Source organism: Mauremys mutica, chromosome 5, assembly GCF_020497125.1.
Source record: "Mauremys mutica isolate MM-2020 ecotype Southern chromosome 5, ASM2049712v1, whole genome shotgun sequence".
NCBI classification, from domain to species: domain Eukaryota; kingdom Metazoa; phylum Chordata; order Testudines; family Geoemydidae; genus Mauremys; species Mauremys mutica.
In genome coordinates, this window is record NC_059076.1 from 136,988,196 (window position 1) to 137,011,849 (window position 23,654).

The 23,654-nt window shown below is 40.1% G+C and overlaps 1 protein-coding gene across 3 annotated transcripts in view; it reads left to right on the forward strand.

The window, feature by feature from the left end:
- Positions 1–23,654, forward strand: part of ATRN (attractin) — a 259,935-nt gene that overhangs the window by 97,139 nt on the left and 139,142 nt on the right. For all 3 annotated transcript variants that reach the window (XM_045019462.1, XM_045019463.1, XM_045019464.1), the window contains exons 11-19: positions 737–821; positions 5,758–5,978; positions 7,741–7,856; positions 8,409–8,547; positions 10,987–11,168; positions 13,617–13,833; positions 16,511–16,696; positions 18,637–18,870; positions 20,323–20,460. In XM_045019462.1, the coding sequence (XP_044875397.1) occupies positions 737–821; positions 5,758–5,978; positions 7,741–7,856; positions 8,409–8,547; positions 10,987–11,168; positions 13,617–13,833; positions 16,511–16,696; positions 18,637–18,870; positions 20,323–20,460 (1,518 nt within the window). The remainder of the gene's footprint in view (positions 1–736; positions 822–5,757; positions 5,979–7,740; positions 7,857–8,408; positions 8,548–10,986; positions 11,169–13,616; positions 13,834–16,510; positions 16,697–18,636; positions 18,871–20,322; positions 20,461–23,654) is intronic.

The window sequence follows — 23,654 nt, forward strand, 5'->3', positions numbered from 1 at the left end:
AAAAGCAAATGTCATTCTGGGATGTATTAGCAGGAGTGTTGTAAGCAAGACACGAGAAGTAATTCTTCTGCTCTATTCCGCGCTGATTAGGCCTCAACTGGAGTATTGTGTCCAGTTCTGGGCATCTCGTTGTTTGGTGATTAATTCCAGTAATTAAAACAAACCCCCCCCCCCAAACTGTTACCCATAATTCCACCAAAGTCCTTGAAAGTGAGGCCAGCAGGAGCAGCTAGCTCTCCAGCAATACAGCTTACTCCCCTTCTGCATGGATGGGTACATAGGTTGGGGAAGAGCCATTGCATACCATCTCCTCCTCTTTGGGGGCCCCATGGGAACGTCGGGATAAGAGCAGTCCCTTAACTCCCTGAAGCACAGGGAATGCTATTGTCCCCAGTCCTTATGCAGGCTGCATGTGGGCATAGGGAAAGCTCATTGCACTCCTGCCCTCCAGAGATCCGTGTAAGGGGAGGGCTGTACCTGGTCCTAAGATGGTTTCAAATGGATACAGCATTCACTTTGTCTTGAAATGTTGTATAGTGGGTGGTGCCTTGTGCTTTTAAACAGCTACCCCACTCAACTGTAGAGGTGGTTGCATTGTGGTGAGGGGTGAAATGGTTTCTGTGTAGCTATTGAAGTACTGTCCTTTGGGATCTTTCAGGAAGGAATGTGCTGTGTAAATGTCAGTTATTAATTATGCTAGAGGAACTTTTCTGAAGTGAGCTTTCCTTAATCCTAGCTTGTGATCATTGGTCAGTACTTCCTCGACCTGATCTCCATCATGATGTCAACAGATTTGGACATTCTGCTGTGCTGAGTGACAGGTCAGAAGACATTAAAAAAAAGTCTTACTTTATATCTGCATAGTGTGTACTTAAATGAGCCCATATACAGACATATATGTATGTGTTTGTAAGGTCACTGAGAACTTCAACTGGAAACCAAATTGAAGTTCTGTGACCTTACTTCCTGTCATAGCTTCAACTTGCATCTCTGTGCTGAAGATTTCCAATCTATAACCTCTTAACTCCATCCAGTTTCTTATTTTTAGCTGCCCTGACTCAGTCTCTTCTCCAACTAGACCAGACACTGTTGCCATCTCATCTCTAGAACTCAGTCAGTCCAAAACTGAATTTTTCATCTTCCCTCCAAATACTTCTCCTTCTCTTCCCTTCTCTATCTCCATTGTCATCTCTGCTTTTATTAGCTTTAATAGCTCCAAAAATATACTCTTTCTTCACTGCTCCTACTTAAAAGACCTCTGTCCACATCTTGGTTACCTTTTCTTGCTTGCTTGTAGCCTTCCTCCTATCTGGCCTCTTTTCTTTTTGCCACCCACAAAATGTGTGCTGTTCAGGCACAAATCCAGTTGGGGTCCATGCCATTTTGCTGGCTACATTTGCTATAATAATATCCATAGTGTGTGATTTGCTAAGTCTCTGGTTTTGGTTCCAGTGCCATCTCTCTCTGAGGATGCCTCTCTTAAACACATGAAAGAGGGGAGATTTATTTAAGTCACAAATGGGAGGTAGGCCTGTAATTCCCAGTAGCTTTTAAGGGAGTTGAGCTTCTAACTGCCCTTCGTGCCTTTGAAAATCTCACACAAAATAGATAGCAGCTAAATACCTTCAATGCAATGACTTTTGTGAATTGCATTTAAGGGCATACTTAAGTTTTTTCGTGAATTGGGACCAAAATTCTATTCAGTTCCATTAGTTTTCACATTCTGCATTAACTAGTCCAGCAGTTCTCAAACTGTGGGTTGGGATCCCAAAATGGGTCGCAACTCCATTTTAATGGGGTCACCAGGGCCTTTATTAGACTTGCTGGGACCCAAGGCTGAAGCTGAAGTCTTAGCTTCACCCCTGCCCTGAGCAGTGGGGCTCGGGCTGTGGCCCCGTCTTCCCCCACCCAAGCCGGGGGAGGGAGGGCCCAGTCTCTGCCCCCCTCCCGGGGTCATTTTGTAACTCTGTTGTCAGAAGGGGGTTGTGGTGCAGTGAAGTTTGAGAACCCCTTAACTAGTCGTCATTAAAACTAAATTGTGTGTGCAGGTGTGTAAAAATAATCGTAACACATATGGTGGTATTGTGCCAAAAACATAGATGTGATCCTTGTCCTCAGGAGTTTGGAAAAATCAATTCTTTAGCTAAATAGTGTTCTATTTTAATCAGTTGACAAAATGACTCTTTGACTGCTCATTTGCAAAGAGCCACAGCATAATTTTGATCTTTGTGATGGCATTGTCTCACCCAAGACATTTTTCCTCGTAACGTCTCAATATCAAACAAATTCAGCACCCCCACCTCCGCACCAATGCCACCCACAATATATTCTCCTATACCTCTGACTTCTTTTAGCTCCATCTACCCATTGTTGTTGCCATGCTTGGCATATGGCGTACACTCTGAAGGTTGTGCACTCACATTTAATTCCGACCCCTCCAGCCAGATCGTTTGGTCCACAATAGTTGAGGCTTCAGTTACTTCCCCCCTTCTATATGGATGTTCATCCACCATGATTCTTGGTGCTGTTTTATTTACTGGTATTTGATTAAGAAACACAAAATACCTACCCGCAAAAGTATATTCTCCTGTCGATTTTCCTGAAACAGCTTAATTTCACCATTATGGAAGAATTTTCCATAGCATCATACATCCACATTTTGAGAGCTGCTGACTCATTCCATCCCACATGGACATTAGCCAATTCTTTTTCATAAGTCACATCCAGGGTAGTTGCATTAAATCCCAAATTCCAGGGTTGTGAGTTAAGTCCTTGAGGGGGCCACCTGGAGGGAGCTGGGGCAAAATCCATACTTGCTCCTGCTAGTGAAGGCAGGCGGCTGGACTTAATGACCTTTCAGGGTCCCTTCCGGTTCTATGAGATAGGTATATCTCCATAGCTCTCATTCTCTGTTGCAGTTAATTGTTTCTGAGCACCTTCAGGGGTTAACCCATTCACTCTCCCTTTTTCACTTCACTTGGGGATTGGGGATGATTTAGTTGGGGATTGGTCCTGCTTTGAGCAGGGGGTTTGACTAGATGACCTCCTGAGGTCCCTTCCAACCCTGATATTCTATGATTCTATGAAAACCTTTTTTTCCCCTTTTCTTCACTCCGACCAAGTTGCAGCTCCTGTCTCTTAAGGTGGTCTATTAACTTTGCTTCTGACTCCAAACCCTGTTGTGCCAAGTCGTCTTTAACCACCCCTAACTTTACTTTACAATCCTCCAGATGCCTTTACTGGAGTAGCACCAAATGTAGAAAAAATACTGGCACTCTCCCATAATGGTGCCTTTACTCTAAACCTCTTACAAGTGGACTTAAGTGCCTCCTTTCCTTCACCCTCTCCCCTGGTTGTTGCCACACAAACAGCACAAGATCAGAAATCCGAAGTGCAGGCACTGCAATGTTTATTGGGATTAATTCCAAGCAAACATATTCATAGCTCTACACCAGAGGTGGTCAAACTACGGCCCGTGGGCCCCATCCGGCCCACAGGACCGTCCTGCCTGGCCCCTGAGCTCCTGGCTGGGGAGGCTAGCCTCCGGCCTCTCTCCCACTGTCCCCCGCCAGCGCAATGCTCTGGGTGGTGCGGCTGCAAGCTCCTGCCGGACAGCATGGCTGGCTCCAGCCAGTAAGGTGGTGGGGTGTGTGTGTGTGTGGGGAGGTGGTGGTTGGATAGGCGTGGGAGTCCCAGGAGGGCCTGTCGGGGCAGGGGTGTAGATAGGGGTCGGGGCAGTCAGGGGACAGGGAGCAGGGGGGATTGGATAGGGGAGCTGGGTGGGGCGGGGGGTGCCCGAAGGGGGCGGTCATGGGACAAGGAACAGAGGGATTGGATGGGTCGGGGATTCTGAGGGAGGCAGATGGGGAGGGGGTGGGGGTGGGGGCCAGGCTGTTTGGGGAGTCACAGCCTTCCCTACCCAGTGCTCCATACAGTTGGCAACCCCAATGTGACCCTCAGGCCAAAAAGTTTGCCCACCCTTGCTCTACACGCTCGCAAAGTCTGTTCTCCAATATTCCGTTCCCAGCTCTGATGCTGCAGAGCCTTGCCTGTGTCCCCATTCCATCGTTCTCTTTTCCAGTTCTCTATTTTCCTTTCCCAGCTGTTCCAGCTGAGTCTGCATGACTTGTGCTTGCCTTACTTCCTTCTCAAAACTTTCCTGGCAGATTTTAAAACTTTCTTGCAGGGTCTGTAGCCCTGCACATGCCTCCCTCTTGTATTCAATTACACCTCTACCCTGATATAACGGTGTCCTCGGGAGCCAAAAAATCTTACCGCATTATATTGAACTTGCTTTGATCCGCCAGAGCGTGCACCCCCCTCCACCCCCCCACCGGAGCGCTGCTTTACTGCGTTATATCCGAATTCGTGTTTTATCGGGTCGCGTTATATCGGAGTAGAGGTGTACACCTTTTTCTTAGCCCACCACAACAACCATATCACAGCTGCCTGCTTCTTGCTGGCATTAGGCTTGTACAGCTGTACATACGTCTCAAACATGTTTTCTAATTTATCAATTATCACGTCAGGTTCTACTGCATCCTCCATCCAAGGGCAGGTCTCATATGCAATCTCAATAACCCAACAGGGAATCTCCCCGCACGCTCTCATTCACTTATATTTAATGTTGCACGTTCCCAAAACTCCACGCAGTATCTCCCCACGTGTACTTTTAATTCCATAAATAAGGAGTCGCCTGTGAGGCAGTGTCTCACAATCTGGCACTCCTTATATCTCTCCCCTCCTCACAATTCTTCACCAAATGTTAGGCTCTGATAGAGGCCTCCCTATGGGATGGGGGAGCAGGCAGATACCGGACACAGTGTTCACAGATGCATCTGATGAAGTGGGCTGTAGCCCACGAAAGCTTATGCTCAAATAAATGTATTAGTCTCTAAGGTGCCACAAGTTCTCCTGTTCTTTTCGCAGATACAGACTAACACGGCTGCTACTCTGAAACCAGTGTTGGTATATAATACTCTAAATATTTTTATTGATTACAATATAAACCCCACTCACTCCACATTCACACTCCTTTTATACTACACCAGAGTCTGAAGATCCGAAGGAAATCCTCATGGCCAGTCGAAATTCAGTCCGAGCACAAGGCATGGGGAACCCCACATTACATGCCTTTTCTTGTTCAGGGCTCTGGGTCAGTGTCTGACTCCGACTTCAGCTACAGCAAACAACCTTTTTTATAGACCAGTCTGTCGCGTCATTAGCTCTTTGTCTGTTTACTTAGCCTTTCATCCATAATTGCAGGAGAGCAGTTGGGGGCAGGCCGCCATAATCCAAGACATTCCATTTCCTCTTACGGACATGACAAAGTTTTTGTTTTGCATGACAATTCTTGATTTCTCATAACCTTAAGTCCTTGCTTCAGCTGCCAGCACGCAGCTCACGTACACATACAGCATTTATACTAGGTCTGTATGGCCTATAACATATTACAACATATACATCACAACAATCCCAGACTGAGGAATGATCTGATGCAGTTTATGGCTCAAAAGTCATGGATTGAGATTCACTGAACTAATGGAAATCTGAGACACCATTCTGTTTAATGTGTTCTTTAACCAACATCTATTTATCTAGTTGGATTTACTAAAAAAGGGCACCTATCCATATACTCTAAGTGCCCTGCGCAGTTATCGAGAGCTGTAGTACTGAAATACAGCTATATATGGTCTACAAATATAGATACACAAATATGAACATAATATTTACTTCAATTTTCTTATTTATGTTTAGCACTGTGTATATATTTGGGGGGTTCAACAGTCTCCTTCTGAGCGATATCCTGAGGTATACACCAGAAAGCTGTGAAGCTTATGACAATGAGACGTCTTGCTTAAGAGCAGGTCCTGGAGTCAGGTGTGTGTGGAACACCACTTTTTCTCTGTGTGTCCCATGGGAAAGAGCAACAGTAGAGCAACAACAAAAAGTTTTCGAAGAATGTCCTTCTAAACCAGGTATGTATGCATTACACTTCTACAGCATAGACACACAGCAATGAGTATATTTGTGTTAAAAAGATGCACTACCACCAAAACAAGATACTCCACTGCACATGCTTCTCCATCTGAGGAGAGGATAAAAGAACAAACATCACGTGACCGATGTATAGTCACGTAGCTTAATGCACTACTACTACTGGAAGGTACTGAGATACAGTGGTGATGAGTGTGGTATAAAAGTGTATATAGAATAGACTTCCACTTTTTTCTTTCTATACTGTTTCAATTCTTCTCTGTTCCTCCTCATTTTTGTACATTATATTGTTCACTAAATAGCCAAAGTCAGGAACTGTGGGCCAAGATTCTATATGATATGAACTTCAGATATAATTATGAACAAGTCAACTGCGCCTACTCTATTGGGCATGCTAAATCTTTTCACTACCACTGTTATAAACTTCAGGTTATTTCTTGAAAATATTCAGCCTTCCAAGAGTTAGCAAAAAGATAAGCGTGGTTCTCTGTGGTCCTAAAAATGATTTGAATATGTTCAGTATTTGTTTCTTCTAGCAGTAAACGTCAACAGCATGTGCATTAGCAAGGTATGGCTACATACCTTGTGTAGAAGGTGCACCTGTAGACTTCTAATAAACAGCCTCATGTGTCTTACTGTGAGAGCATGGCTTTAATTTTGTTTTAATAAAAACTGGACAGTTTACAAATTAAATGCTACGGTAAAGTGATAGAAATGGCTTGAGGGCCACAGAGTGCTGCTGAAATGATTGCTTGGCAGTTTAGGGGGTGGACAGTTAAAACTCTCAGTTTTTCTCCTTTAAACATCTACCCAACTCAGACTGTTGCTATTATCTTTGCTCCTTTATTAAATTTCCCAGTAGGAGCCAGGCTTGGACCATTGTTCCATAGAAAGTGACCTGAGATTTGTCATTCTGAAAGCCACCAACTCTGACAAGCACCATTGGGAAAGATTGGACAGGGCCATGCTGCACTCCTTTTTGCTCATCAAGAGAGGAGGTGTCATCAGATGATTGTTGCTATCACTTTTTCAACTGGAGTGGGGAAAGGAAGTTCATAAAGTTACCAATCTTTGAGCAATTTCTTTGAACTACATTTAATTCTGGACTCCTTTTTATTAAATTTTCTAACAACTATCAAGTCTGTAGTAGTTTATGCCAGTGCTCTGTCAGTTCCCAGAGTTGATTTTTTTTTCTGAAACGTGCTTCTGTAGTAGATTGCATCCTTTAATTGTGTGAAAACAATTGACGTAAAAGGACAGTAATTTGGGATGTTTAGTGTATAAACAAAGTACTGCATAAGCAGAGAAGATAAACGAGGAAAAAGATGAACTGGAAGATTTAAACTTCATATGAAATTCCCAATTGAGAACCAGGATTTCAGAAAAATGTGTCTGCATTTGCACATCTAAATTGCCCTGTTGTATGTGCAAATGACAAATGGACATCTATCTATTGGGCTTGCATGGGCAATCTCAACATCTGTGTGTCTTTCTGCATTTAATTGCACGTGCACTTTCCTGAAAATAACTTAAAATTATTGACAGAAGAAATTAATGGAATTTCCTTCAACTTAGTTAAATTAAAGTAAAATCAAGAAGTCCAGTTTAATTGATAGCTCTGGTGGGTTATGGGAAATCTGTTGGCACAGCCATTGGTTATATCATGTGTGTAAACAGTTTCTTAGAACTCTGTCAGGAAATGCTTGGTTTTGGTCATGCAGGTTTTTTCTTTAATTGTTGTAGATCATGAAAAATGTAATCAGATTACAGACTGCTATAGCTGTACAGCGAATACAAATAACTGTCAATGGTGCACTGACCAGTGTATCTTAAAGCATAACAACTGCACAGAAGATCAGGTAAAGGTGTTTAAATATCGCTCTAAAAATGTTAATCTCGCCATAAAGTTTCAAATATCAGGAAAACTAATCTGTGTCACAATTACCTCTATTTATGTGTTTCTGCTGTGTAAATAACTGTAACTACAAACATCTGAATTTCTTGAGGAGGTTCAGTGGCTTTTGGATCATATTATACTTCAGCTACCTAAGTAGTGCATATCCTAAAGAGACAATGGGAAGGGGCAAGGAAAGATGAGGGCATCAGTATGATTTTATTTGGTAAGGCATGTGCACATCCTGATAATTCTATTCATAAGGTCAAAAAACCCTTGATTCCCTCCTCACATCTTATAAGCAAGATGGCACAACTGATTTAAGAGGGACTTGAGCATGGTGATGGAGGTGGCTTAGCATGCAAGTTTGGGGAAGGAATTCTGAAAATGATACATCTTTAGAAAATATTGGTCCTTCTGTAGACATTTGTTGCCTCTTCTACAGAATTATAGTGGTGGTCTTCGTGAGTGTGAATAGACATGAAAGAAAAAAATGTAAACATGCTGTGTGTTTTAGGTACCCATTACTGAATATGATAAATGCCCCAAGGATAACCCTGCATATTACTGTAACAAAAAGACAAGTTGTAAAAGCTGTGCCATGGATCAGAACTGCCAGTGGGAGCCCAGGAATCAAGAATGCATAGCCTTACCTGGTACGTATATATTATATTTAAAAACAAATACTAAATCCCTAAATCCAAAAACATTCTTTATTTTTCCTCCTCAAAATCTGTGGTGTGTTTTTAAGATTAGGGTGAGGTAAGGACTGTTCTCTGTAAGGAACAATTAATTTTATGTATATGTTAATGTTATGTGAGATTTGTTTTGAAATCCAGCTGAAATCTTAGACTGGCATTTCTGGTCTGTTCATTCCAAATTAGGTATGAAGCTTAGTATTAGTAATATTATTAGAAGTGGTAATTAGGGCTGTCAAATGATTTAAAAAGTTGCAATTAATTGCAAGATTTAAAAAAAAGTTGTGATTAATCAGTTTTAACCACACAGTTAAACAATAGAACACCAATTTAAATGTATTATAGCTATTTTTTGATGTTTTTCTATGTTTTCAAATATATTGATTTCATTTACAATACAGAGTACAAAGTATACAATGCTCACTTTGTACTGTAAAAAAGACACACAAGAAATTATTTTTCAGTTCACCTCATACAAGTACTGTACTGCAATCTCTTTATTGTGAAAACACAACTTACAAATGTAGACCTTTTTTTTAATGTAACTGCACTCAAAACCAAAACAATATAAAACTTTGGAGCCTACAAGTCCAAGCATGAAGGGGCGTACGAATGTTTAGCGTATCTGGCATGTAAATACCTTGTAACACTTAAAACAGTGCCAGGCGAATGCCAATTCTTACTTTCAGGTGATGTAAATAAGAAGCAGGCAGCATTGTAAATGTAAACAAACTTGTTTGTCTTAGCGATTGGCTGAACAATCAGTAGGACTGAATGGACTGTATGAGGTTTTGTTTATCTTTTTTACAGTGCAAATATTTGTAATAAAAATAATTTAAAGTGAGCACTGTACACTTTGTATTCTGTGTTGTAATTGAAATCAATATATTTGAAAATGTAGAAAAACATCCACAATATTTGTAATAAATTTAAATTTGTATTTTATTATTTTTTCTAAGTGCGATTAAAACTGCAATTAATTGTGACAATTTTTCTATCTAGTTAATTTGTTTTTCATTAATCACATGCATTAATTGTGATTAATTGACAGCCCTAGCAGTAGTAATATAGTAGATGAAGAGATTGTACTTAAACTCCAAGCAAAATATTTTAGATCTGCTTTTGTCCGTCTTTTATCTATTTCTTTACTTATGTAATTGTTTCAAAAGATTTTATATCCCAGTAAGACCCAAATTTAATCAAGGTTAATTTAATTATCAAAAACCATGTGCTTTCCCATGATCTGTTGTCTAATGTGAGATTGGTACTGTATTATTCATTTGGGAATCAAGAGCATGTTATAAAATACTAAATTCTATTTTTCCTAGTACTTCAGTATCCTGAATATTCCCACAGCTGGATGAAGTAGAACAATGAGTATACTGCCTTGAATTAATACTTTATTTATCAAAAAATCTGAAAGAGAAATGTTTCTTCCATCCCACCTCCAAAATTGCCAGCTTTCATAATTTCATGATTTTCTCAATGTTTGGCATTTTTCTTTAGTCCTAAGCGCTTGGAGTCAGGTGACAAGCAAAGGCTTTTATTTAAAACAAAATAAGTTTCTAGCTCATATGGTTATAGAGAGAGGCTTGAAAAAGTGACCTGAATGCACCCTAAAAATTTGAAGAACTGAAAGCAGTTAAAAAAGCCCCGAATTTGTTCATTTTTATTTAATGATTTTTAAAGCCAATTTCATGATGGTGGGCGGGGTCAGTAAGTTTAACTCAAAATTTAATTCTTGGGATTGGCAGTACTGCACCCTACCTCCTGTTTTGGCTGTTTCCGAGGGCAGGGGCACATCTCTTCTACCAGAATTTAGTAGTTGAATATTTAATTTCTTTCGGTTGACAAAAATATTAAAGGTGCATTTGACATAAATTAGAGACAAATATCCAACTAAAACTAGTAGCTACCCTGCATACCCCAAACAAAACTCCACTCCTGAGGGATAGCTCAGTACGGGGGAGGGATAGCTCAGTGGTTTGAGCATTGGCCTGCTAAACCCAGGGTTGTGAGTTCAATCCTTGAGGAGGCCACTTAGGGATCGGGGGCAAAAAAAAATTGGTCCTGCTAGTGAAGGCAGAGGGCTGGACTCGATGACCTTTCAAGGTCCCTTCCAGTTCTAGGAGATTGGTATATCTCCAATTATTACTTTATTACCTATTACCAAAAGATTGGTTCCCATCAAAGCTACTCCTTCTTCAAAAGCCTTTGTTAATAGATGTGCCTTTTACCATGGCAGGAAGGTTGGTAAACCGAGCTCTTTTGGACTAAGGGAATAAGGCTCCAATGCTGAGGGCCCCTTTTGGAGGACATTCACCATCTCCAAGTGATGGTTTTTGAATAGGGGGAGAAAGATGTTGTGTATCATTAATTGGTTTCACTTTTTCATAGAAAATATCTGTGGAGCAAACTGGCATTTGGTTGGCAACTCGTGTTTGAAAATCAATAGCACAAAAGAGAGCTATGACAATGCTAAATTGGCGTGCAGAACTCAGAATGCTCTGCTGGCATCTTTCACAACCCAGAAGAAGGTGGAATTTGTTCTAAAAGAGCTGCAGAGAATGCAGTCTTTGGTGAGTGTTACTCTTGAATACCTTGTGAGTAGTAGAGTGCTGAATATGGAAGAGTACTTGCTGTGGTACTGTGTGTTTTGTACCAAAATCAAAATATGCCCCTTAACTCAGGGGACTGATTTTTTTTAAATTCAACATATTCCATGGCAGCTTTGCAGTGAAACAGTAGAGAATGTAAATGTGTAACATAAATATAACATGCAGGGTGTCTCACAGATATCATTGCATAATAAAATCTCACACACACTTCTGATTTGGGATACATGACTGCAACATGAAGGTGAGTAGTTCTCATGTGAACTGCACATGGCACCCTAGACTGTAAATAAAGCTTCCATTGGGGCACTATATATATTTAGTGTAAAGCACGTAAGTTGTTCTGTTCTGAAAAGTGATTTGATACTCAACAGACCCATGTGAAATATTCAGTTAGAGCTGCTCTAGTGACAGACATTTTTCCCTGCTAACGTTAAAGTCAACACAACTAATAAAATGATTTAGAACAGGGGTAGGCAACCTATGGCGCGGTGCCGAAGGCGGCACGTGAGCTGATTTTCAGTGGCACTCACATTGCCCAGGTCCTGGCTGGTCTGGAGGGCTCTGCATTTTAATTTAATTTTAAATGAAGCTTCTTAAACATTTTAAAAACCTTATTTACTTTACATACAACAATAGTTTAGTTATATATTATAGACATAGAAAGAGACCTTCTACAAACATTAAAATGTATTACTGGCATGCAAAACCTTAAATTAGAGTGAATAAATGAAGACTTGGCACACCACTTCTGAAAGGTTGCCGACCCCTGATTTAGAATGTATTACTACTTGCACATCAATAGAATTGACTTTTTTCTAATCAATTACACTTGTATAAAAGACATGGATGGCGGGGTTGCGTAAGCGTTGCTAAGGTTGTAGTGGTGATGCACGGATGTAATTTAGGTCCTTATTTGGCCTGCAAAACCATTTTTATTGATGATACAGAAGAAGAACTTATGTAAGCTCTGAGAGCCAAGACTGCGCAGGGCTAGCAGTCAGTGACATTAATTTTTTTTTGGTAAACTGAAAAAATGGTCAACAGGAAAAATTAGGTAATAAACATGGAATGTCATATTATGTTGTTACTTTTTAGAGCAGAAACATACTTTATATGTAGAATACAAATATCTAAAAAATTGAATTGTTAAATTGAAACAAGAACATTTTCCTTCTTCCTACTTTTGCTCCCTCTGTGATCTTAAAATGAAACAGTTCAACAGTTATAGGACATTAGGGTGCTCCATTTTTATCAACCCTATATGAGGTACTTTCTATACAAGATTTGTGAGGCAAGGGGGAGAAACATAGAATATTGTATAAGTACCTGGTTTTCAAAACTCAAGGCTTTTAGATACCATGGTGATGAGTGCTGTATAAATTGATGAACTTGATGGCCATTCCCATAAGCTCTCTAACATTTGAACTTTTTTTTTTTTAGAAAGGGGATGTCGTTCACTTACCTCTGGTTACTTTATTGCTTAGCGAGTCAGTAATGGTGAGGGTCTTAGAAAAAAAACTGTGCAGATTTTTAAGGAATCTTTTGGTTTTCGTTTATATTTGTATGTTTTATTGGTTTAGCATGTTTTGTAATTTCTAAAAATAGCTTTGGTAGAAAGTTACACTGCATCTGGTATTTGAACTTTGCCTTTAAATGATGTGCTGCTTTCACTCTGGTAATGACTTTCTGAGGGAGAGTGCTCACTGATTAAGAGCCCAGTGATTGCAGCTTGTCTGTTCATTTGTAGTTGCCCTGAAAAAATGTGGCTTGATTTTTCAGAGGTGCTGAGTACCCACAGTGCTTCAGTAAGTGTTGCAGGTTTACGTTAATCGAAGATAAAATGTTTTGAAGTAGGTGGATTACTTTGTGGGCCTCCCAATGATAGTAATTGTTATACAGAACGTAACGGTGACTTAAAGAAAACCGCTACAAATAGTTTATCTAAGCAATGAAAACAATCACCCCAGAAAACTGCTGTTTCTATTTCTCACCTTTTACAGTACACTCATGAGCATCTCAGGCCAACTCTTTTTGTTAACTTCAGAATTGTTCAGGTTTAAAATGTATTAAAATATTTAGCTTCCTCTCTAGTGCTTAGTTTTTAAATAGCTGAAAAAAGGTTTGTGTGGAGTGGTTTGGGAGATGGGAGGGAGTGTGTTTTAAATTAGATAAATGAGGCACATGCCTGAAGGATGTTAATTTTCCAGTTGATGTGCTGTGCAAGTCCAGTGGGACTGAGAAAACAGTATGCCCTTAATTAATGTTTGCACCTCCAAATCTGCTAGAGTGGTTCACATACACTGCATGACATTAGTGGGGTTTTTTTTTGTTTTTTAAGTCCTGCTTCTTAACTATGTGAAGTGGTAAAATTATGGTGTTCAGTCAATCGAACATTTATTTTATCTCTAGGCCAAAACTTTGACCCCCTGGGTTGGGCTGCGGAAGATCAATGTGTCATACTGGTGCTGGGAAGACATGTCTCCATTTACAAACACCTTGCTCCAGTGGCTGCCTGGGGAACCAAGTGGTGCTGGATTTTGTGGATATTTAGCTGAGTCTTACCAGCAGGGATTGAAGGCCGCAACATGTATCGACCACGTTAATGGCAGTATCTGTGAAAGGCCTGGTAAATATGCTGCTGATGAATGGCTTTTTTTATGGGGAACTAGTTCAGAAGTATTTTATTGTCTAAGTAATACAAATAAGATCTCCCAGTTAAATTTTAAATGTTTGAATCATTCAGTAACCAAACAGACCAGTTTGAACAATAGTTTTGTTTAGTTATTCAGTACAAAAATCAGGCATTTAAAAAAACAGCAGAAGTACAGTGAGACTGTTGAGCAATAATTAGCTTTAACTCTTTCTTCCAATTGTATATTTGTATGTGACATTCAGGTTAATTATGGTATGGAACAATCTTCTTACTAAAAAATAAAAAATATTCTCTACCTAAATTTTTTTTGTACATGTTGTTTAGCCAGAGGATAATATTTTTCGAAGTTTAAAGTTAATCGAGCAAAACACTTTAGAAATATGAGAGTTTTGGGGGCGGGGGGGAAAAAGAAAGAAAGAAAACTAGATAAATTCATTGAGTTTAAGTCCATTAATGGCTATTAGCCAGGATGGGTAAGGAATGGTGCCCCTAACCTCTGTTCGTCAGAGGATGGAGATGGATGGCAGGAGAGAGATCACTTGATCATTACCTGTTAGGTTCACTCCCTCTGGGGCACCTGGCATTGGCCACTGTCGGTAGGCAGGATACTGGGCTGGATGGACCTTTGTTCTGACCCAGTATGGCTGTTCATATGTTCTTGTGTCCTCTGTCATTTTTGGAACTGCATATCTTTAAAACAGCTGGGTCTATTAACTCTCCATTCTAGATAGTTATTTTGAATAACAATTAGAGCCGCCTTTTTAATTTTTTAGAAAGGCTGGCTGATTACATATCTAAATTAGCCACACTAATGTAAGTCCTGCTTTGTGCTAGTACAGGATAAAGTCAGAGATGAAGATGTTTGCAGAAACTTTAATTGTGAGTCACTAATTTTCTAACTAAACATTCTCACAATATTTTAACCTAGTCTATAACTAGTTTAAAACTTAACTTGGTCTGTCTTTTTTTGGTCTGAGAATGGTTGGTCTAAATTGTTGTCTAGTGGATTAAGCACTGGACTAGGAGCAAAAAATTCTTGAGTTAGAATTCTGGTTCTAATACTGATTTGATCTGTAGCATTGGTCAAGTTACTTAACCGTTATCCCACTCTTCCACATGTTAAATGCTGACACTATTAACTTAACAGAAGCGTGAAGAGGACTATATGGATAACATATATGCAGCACTATAAAGATGTAAACAGCAATAACATTCAACTTGTTTCCTTTCAGTTTTACTCTGCATTTGCACTGAAGAGAATTCATAATTACTGAAAAATGAATTGCTGTAACTGATATTTCCTACTGCGTAGATCTCAAATTGTAAAGTTTCTCATCATGGCCATGTTACAGATGAAATGATTCAGTTCAGCAACAAGTAGCTGATTAAATACTCAAACTAAATTTTGAGAGATTTTCCAATTAGTAGTAGAGTTAGGCTAATTTTTTTTTTTTTTTTTGGCAAATAAACTAATCACTGAAAAATGCAGTTTTGGCCAACCCGAAACTATTCACAAACTGGACACAAGTTAATCACATATTTTTGATTTGGTCAAAAAACTATCAAAACATGTTGGCAATGCCATTTTGTTTTGACCAGACTCAAAATGTTTGTTTCAGTTTTGGGCATTTTGACAAAAGCAAAGGAAGAGTTCATTCACAAAATGCATAGTGGCAACTTGTAGTCATTCATAAAGACAAGGAATAGTCTCTGAACCAGGGAAAGAGAGTGAGAGTGACTATATTGACTGGTGTTTAGGGTTCTCGCCTAAGGTGTGAGAGACCAGAGTTTAAGTCCCTGCTTCAGAGACTATTTAATTATTTACACAAAGTAGAAAAGGTTCAACGGGGGAGACTGAGAGCTGGTCTACACTAATGCTATAAGTCAATCTAAGTTACACTAGTTCAGTTACTTAACTGAAGTCAATGTAGTTTAGATCGACTTACAGCGGTATCTACATCGTGCTATGTTAACGGGAGACACTCTCCCGTTGACATAGCTTCTGCCTCTCAGGGAGATAAAGTACAGAGTCGACGGGAGAGCCCTCTCCCATAGACTTAGCGGTGCCAATTTAGCTGGTAGTATAGACGTGGCCTGAGAGAGCACCATACCAGAATATCCCATAGCCAGGACCCTGTCCTGCAGTGGGGAGACCCAAATTCAAGTTACCTTCTCCACATCAAGCAGAAGGGGGAATTGAATCCAGGAAAGTATCTTAACCACTAGGGTAATGATTATAATAGAAGTCATCTTCCCTCTGCACCACATTTTATGAATCTAGTTCTTTTTTTGCACTTATGAAAATACCTGAAATTGGAACAAAAAAATTTCAAGTTAGGTTAAAACTAAATGTTTTGTTTCAACCCAACTCGATTTTTTTTTTGACTTCTTGATTCATCAGAAATTTTGAAAATATTTTATTTTTGCTTCACCCTGAAACTAAGCTGTTTTCAATTTTTCAGAGCTGCCAGCAAACCAAAAATAAATCCAGTATTCACTGGACTTCCACATTTGACTAGTTGACAAAGAGCGATTCACCTCTATTTTTTTTATTGTGCAAATGAGCAAGGGCCTGTAATTTACTACCATAAACTAGAGTATTGTGTAATCTGTTTTCCCATGTCATTGAGTGTTGTTTCTTAATGCCCAGCTAACCACAGTGCCAAGCAATGTCGCACACCCTGTGCCTTGAGGACGGCGTGTGGAGAGTGCACGAGTGGCAGCTCTGAGTGCATGTGGTGCAGTAACATGAAACAGTGCGTGGATTCAAATGCTTACGTGGCCTCTTTCCCCTATGGCCAGTGTATGGAGTGGTACACCATGAGCAGTTGTCCACGTAAGTAATTTCCTCTGTACCTGGAAAGATGGTCTAAGAAAGTTTGGCTTTGCATAAATTGCTAACAAATTTAATGTGACAAGATCATAATTCAGTTACATAGTGTTAGAAAAATCACAGATTCCCTGATTGGATGAGCTCTGCAAATGTAAGGACCAATCCTGGAACATGCTATGTTTCATGGAAGATGTTGAGCAGGATTGTGCCCTAAAGTATGGCTCTAACCTAAACAGTAAATAATGTAAGCTCTCAAATGGGGTTATGAAAACTCATTTTTTTTTCAGGAAGAAAACACATCCAGTATTTTTTATCGGAATTTTTTCAATTTTTCAACGTGTCATTCTGAAATGTTTCTATTAGCAAAACATATGTAAAATATTTTTGCCAACTTAGAAGTATTCATTTCTAATTTGATCTGTGAATTGAAAGGAGCGCTATTCTAAAAGCTAAAGAGCAATGAGGAGAAGAGCAAGGTTCTCATTTTGTGTATTTTGAAACCATAAAGAGGCTATAGAATTTTGTAGGAGCCTCGTGGGAGTAGGGGTCTGGGCAAAGTCATTGGTAATAGAGAATGGTGTAGTTGGGGGAATGAATTATCATTAAATATTTGAGAGGGAAATTAGGGGGCTGAGTTTGCTAGGATCTAGAAACTGCTGGAGGCTGGTCAGGGAATCAGATGATATGGTTCTGGACGAAGCTGGCTTATTTTTCATTCTACAGTATTTGCAATAGGTTGTTTCTTTTCATTCTCTCTTCAGTGAATATGAAAATTACTTATAAACACTGTAAAATGATTAGTTTTGAATTATTAATTCATAAACAGATAGTTGGTATTTTACTCCACATGCCTGAGAAGGAAGTGATAGGAGACGTGATTGAATGGAGCAAAGTAATAGAAGCGTATTTTCTACCTCTAAAGTCAAAATGCAAACACTGCCAAGGATTCAGTAGTTAAGATAGAAAGACATTATACTCCCCTCCGAGTACAGAAAATCTTTCTTCATTTGTTCAGGATCAAATTTGTGATTGAATGAAACTGTTTATTGAAGTAGAATAGCACAACATTGAGGTTGATCCTGCAAATAAGACAATTTCTATGTCATCACCAAAACAGTCTCACTTATTAACAAGGAACTTAGGAATAGCTAACGAGTGTGTGGAATTTACACCCTAGCTCAGCAGAACGCTGGGCTTGAGTGATCTTCATATGGCCCCTAACTGTGAAGTTTGCTTTAGAATGTTTTGCGTCTGCATCGTGTTGCACTCAGTTTCTACCAAGTGGTTCTGTGGAGACAGTAGACTGAGGACAAATTACCTTGAATAACCCCTTCTTTCTAATGTAGGTTTATATTTTACATAGACGCATGTAATATTAAGCTGTATATGGTTCATGTATAAATAAAGTGGGGTACATCTCAGTAAAGATTTGAAACAGGTCATTGGTTAATCAAATTATATGTTTCTCTTTTCTTCAGTTGGAGACCATGCATTTTATCTTTCAAATATTGTATTGTAAATAAGATGGTTATAATTCAAATAGTTCATTGAAAACATTCAGCAGAATTTTAGTGTGCACTGTTTAATTTGTAGAAAGGGACTGGGTATTTTTCTGCTGTTTAATGGCTTTCTCTGTAACTGGTTAAATGATTTAGACTCTGTGCCTTACTGTACCAATTTGGATAACAGGCTGTTTCTTTTCTGTTTTTGTTTATTTAGTCTGCAATAAAGTTCAAAAGCAAACTTTGAGATTGTTGGATTAAGTACAGTGATAGAAATTCATGAAAAGACGTGTTTATAAATGTATTAGAATAAATGTTGATTCCAACTTGTAAGGATCAGTCTTAAGATCAATAAAAGGCAAATGAAGATTATTTCAAATATTACCTTGTATTGTGAGGTATCTAGTGGTTTATTTTACCATTTGACCTTTATTTTCAAAGCTGCAAACTGTTCTGGCTACTGCACATGTGCTCATTGTTTGGAACAGCCTGGCTGTGGTTGGTGTACGGACCCTAGTAACACAGGAAAGGGGAAATGCATGGAAGGCTCCTACAGAGGTCCAGTAAAGATGCCATCTCCACCAACAACAGGAAAATACTACCTGGAACCCATCCTTAATGTCAGCATGTGTCCAGCAGAGAACAAATACAACTGGTCCTTTATCCAGTGTCCAGGTAACTGTGCAAAAGTGTTTTTAATAATTGAAACACTTCAGAGGTCGTAAAACTTAAGCTATGTCTACACTGGCAATTGAATGACAAAACTTTTGTCTTTCAGAGGTGTTCTCCCCCCCCCCCCCCGCAGCGAGTGTCAGTGTGAACAGCGCGTTGTCACTCCTGCCGACAGTGCGAACGCTGCTCATTGGGAGTAAAACTTTTTTGTCGGCATGAGAGCAGACAAACAGCGGCTACGCTGTGTGACTTGTGTTGCTAAAAGCCAGGGGAAAAAGTGGTATTAAACTCTTAGCGGTACGGGGGCCCAACTCCGAGCCCCTGGAAGGGGCAGGACATCGGGCAGAAGGGCCAGGGCTGGGGGTCAGCCTCCCCCAGCCAGCCCATCCGCGCTGCCTGACTCGTGCCGCTCAGGGCTCTGGCGGCGATTTAAAAGGCCCTGAGGCTCCAGGAGCCATGGGCCCTTTTAAATCGCCATCCCCAAGGCAGCTGCTAGTTTTTCCCCCCCCCGTCGGCGGCCCTGCCAACAGGGGTGGGTGGGAAAGAAAGGGCAGAGTGCTTTAAGGAGGGTTCCTTGCCGCGGCAGTGCTTTAACGCCACTGCCCCTTTTGCCCCACCCACCCCGTCAGCGGCCCTACTGGTATGGTCCCTACCGGCAGCGCTGCCGACGGGGAGGCAAAAGGGGCAGCGACAGTGCTTTAACATCGGCTGCGTATGGGCCAGTACCAGCTTCTTACCGGTACACCGTACCGTACCAGCCCACTTTCACCCCTGCTAAAAGGCTATGTAATATAGACATAGCCTTAGACTCCAGGTGAAAGACCAAATTCTTAAATGATTGCAGAACTTAATTTTCTATTACTAAATGAAGAGAGAAAAAGTGAAATATGCACAAAGAATGTAAATTTAATTTTGAAAAGGAAGGAGTCCACAGTCAGACTACAGCATTTTAGTCTTTCTATTAATCACTTTTGAGTATATTTAAATAGGAGGAATGAATGAACATAAGAAGAAATGCAGTTCTTGTTTTCTAAATAAAACATTCAGTTGACTGTTAGCAAGGCCCAGTTTCTTATGCAGCACATTTGCGTTGAGTTATGTAGTGAGGATCCCAGAAATATGTGGGCTGCCTGCCTCCCCCCAACCCCATGGACCTCTCCCTATTGTTGCTTCCAGTCCAGTCAGAACTGTATCTCTGTTGTATACTTTTGTTTACAAAATTTATTTTATATCTCTCTAACATTTTAAATTTGAAACAGTCATCTTCGTGATGATCTCAGATGTCATGGCCCATAACATGAGAACCACGGTCTCTTTGCAATTCAGAACTTGCATGAGGTAGTTCCATTCATAACTTGATTAAGCTGCTAACCCAAAATGCAGATGAGATTCTTCAGACACTGTGTGAAGCACTATATTTGAGCACAACTACCAAGTATCTTTTTGTTCCCTCAGCCTGCCAGTGCAATGGGCACAGTAAATGTGTAAATGAAAGCATCTGTGAAAAGTGTGAGAACCTGACAACTGGCAAACACTGTGAGACTTGTATATCCGGCTACTATGGAGATCCTACTAATGGAGGAACATGCCAGTGTAAGTGAAGTCTTAAATCTATAGTATAATCAAATCTTGGGGGTTTTCTACTGCTGCATATCACCATAGTATCTGAGTGGAAATCAGATCCCTTTTTGTATATATCAGCTACTATGTATTTCATTTATTACATACCCAAACTACACTAAAAGAACATTAAGGTTGCAAAGCGAAGCTCTCAAAAAATAGGAAATGCCAGAATTAAGGCTGTCTGTGCAACATTAATTCAGTCGTCCTGTGCATGTGCACGATGGGAGAGTCTTGTCAAACATCACATAAGAAATCTGCGGCAGAATGAGGGATATAACCCATGCTGTGTGCTGGTATTGGCAGTCTAGGAATATGGTAAGCATGGTTTTATATACTTAATACAACATTAAACAACGTAACATCGATGTGAATTATTATTGCTGGTATTCTTAAACTGACTTTACATAGGGTGCCTTGAGGTACAGAGTTATGAGTGGCCCAAGCTATGCAATGAATTGGAGAGTGAACTGGCAATAGAAGACATGAATTTTTACTCCCAGCATTCAGTTCTAACTACTGGATTACAGTGTGTGCCTGTGACACAGAATTTCACATAGAATAAGTTGCTTTTTTAGGGGTGGGGGGAGGGTCCAGTCTGTTATCTGAGCATGATACAGAAACAGTTTATGTTGTTGCTCATGTGTTGTATGACTCTTGTGCTTCTATGAAGCCAACCGCATCAGCCATTTCTCCTGCTACATCGTGCCATTGGTGGAGTTCTTCTGAGCTGAGACCTGGAACAATGAGGTGGTTGCCCTGGCTTTGGCCTGCATTGTCAGTGTCGGGTCCTTCCTGACCATGATGAGCTCTTTCCTGAACATCCTTATAGCCATCCTCAGGATTCTCTCCCAACGGGGCAGGTGCAGGACCTTCTGCACCTCCCACCTCACAGCCATCTCTATCTTTTTCGGAACTCTGATCTTAATGTACCTCTGGCCCGGGCCAAGCTATTCTGATCAGCAGGACAAAGCTAGTTCTGTGCTGTACACTCTGATTATTCCACTGCTGAACTGAATGATCTACAGCCTGAGGAATAAGGCAGTTTAAAGAGGCACCGAGGGGAAGGCTTCCTGTCACAGTCTATGATTAGCATCCTCCCACACATCCATACCTCCAGAGAACCTCCCGCAAGCAGAGTTTTCTATAACACATAAAAAGAGAAGAGCCAGAGACTCAATGACATCCACTAGAGACTTGGCTAAAGAAAATCTGTCAAAGGTGGAAAGCACTGAAGCAGAGATTTTCAGTGGACTTAGGGGAGTTAGATGCTCAAATCCTTTCATATGCAGTGAGAGTGGAATGTCTTTCTTTCTCTTAGTATCCTTATAAAATCCCAAGCCAAATTCTATTCAAAGGTATGGAAAAAACTAGAAGCTGTGCTAAAGTATTAATAGGATAGCAATTAACATTTAATCCATAGTTATAAAGCTAGTAGGTAATGTCAGAAGAAAAAATGTACTATAAGGTATTTGGCCAAGTTTTTAGTTTACCCTCATTCTATTAATATTTACTATGAAGGTGGAAAAAAAGGGTTTGATCAATGAGGGCTAGCCTGGATTATAGATGGAGACCAGGGAGGCAAGGCTACATCCCAGGATGCCAGAGCAATTGCTAGCCAGTTGTAGCTGTTTTTTCTTGGAAAGGCTGCCACTGGTGAATTCCTAGAGTTCGTTACAGGCACTGGATTGGTTGGTGTGTACCAGGAGCAGTTTTCTGTTATCTTAATCCTTTACGCTGCCTCCTTTTTTCTCCTCTGGGATTATTTGGGTATTAATTCCTCTTTATTCTGTCTGTATTGGTTGGTTTGTTAAACACCCTGTTTCAGTCACGGCTTTTGGGGGAGCTTAAATATTTGGAAATAGTTGTGTGTTCACCAGCTATTGGTGATAATTGTGATTGTATAGTATGATTAACATATGTTTTGATTTACAGGATTGCAATTTTAGTCAGTTGGTTTTGGCAGTATGGCGCAGCATGGGTTAGATTCCCCCTCAAATGGGATAACATTAATGTCAGAGGGATGGCAGGGTTGATGTTTCCAACTTTCCTGAGGATGGAAGTTGGAAAAATCCCTCTTTTGTTAATTGAGCTCTTGTATCTGACTTGGTGTCTGACTTGTGCATTGGTCTGCCTAGAACTGTGATCAGGTCTTGGAATAGTTGTAGGCCTCAGAATAATGTAGGCTTTGTAGACCCTAAAAATGATGATATACTTGGAATTTGAGAGACTGACAAAAATTGTGGGATGGTGGCAGCAAAAAGTGGGGGTAGCTGAGGTCTTCTCCTTTTTCCTTTTTGCTAAGACAGGTTATTTTAGGACACTACTGTTTTTAAGGTTTAATAGAGCTATGGTCAAAAGAGTTCTTTTCCCTTTTCTCATTGGCCCCTTGCCATTTGCAATATCAGAAAGATAACAGAATGCTAGCTAATTCACGCCTCAGCAGCTGCTTTTTAAAATAGTGTTGTCCTGTGTAGAACAGAGTGTTAACTAAGGGCAGAAAATATAACCAATAGAAACACAAAAATAGTTGTAAGGGAGCTTTCTCTAGTTTATTCAGTATTTTTGAATTTTCTGATGGAACTTTCACATGAAGAAATGTTAGTGCTTGATAAATAAGGTATTTGGAATAAAATAGAAGGCACTGTTATCCCTGAGATCAAGTAAATTTCCTCTCTGGTGATGATTCTAAAATGATGCTGCCTGGAACAGTTGCTGGTGGTCCACAGGCAGCTGGTTGGTGACAGGGAGCTGTACTTGCCCCCGTGAGTTGCTAAATTGCACTGGAAGACAGCTAAACTATATTAATCCTTTTCCATGCAAAGGGTGCAGTAGCTGCCACTGAGCTGTTATGAAGTCATAAATGAGGAGGGAGTTTGCTCTCATGACAGTGAATGAGAATGGAGGTGGTCCCTGAGATAATCTCTGTATTTTGCAGTCTGCACTGTGGAAAAAGTCTGAGGAACTCTGCTCTATGGGAGTGCTAATCTATAGATCATAAGTTGTTTTGGCTTTTATGAGGTCCACAGTGCATAAAAATTGACTATTTAAAATAAATAAAATCCATGTTTTTAAATCAAATTGGATTTTTTAAATTTAAATACAGGAATTAAAAAAAAAACAATTAAAAAAATGGAATTTGTCATTCTGTGTTAAGGCCAAAATGT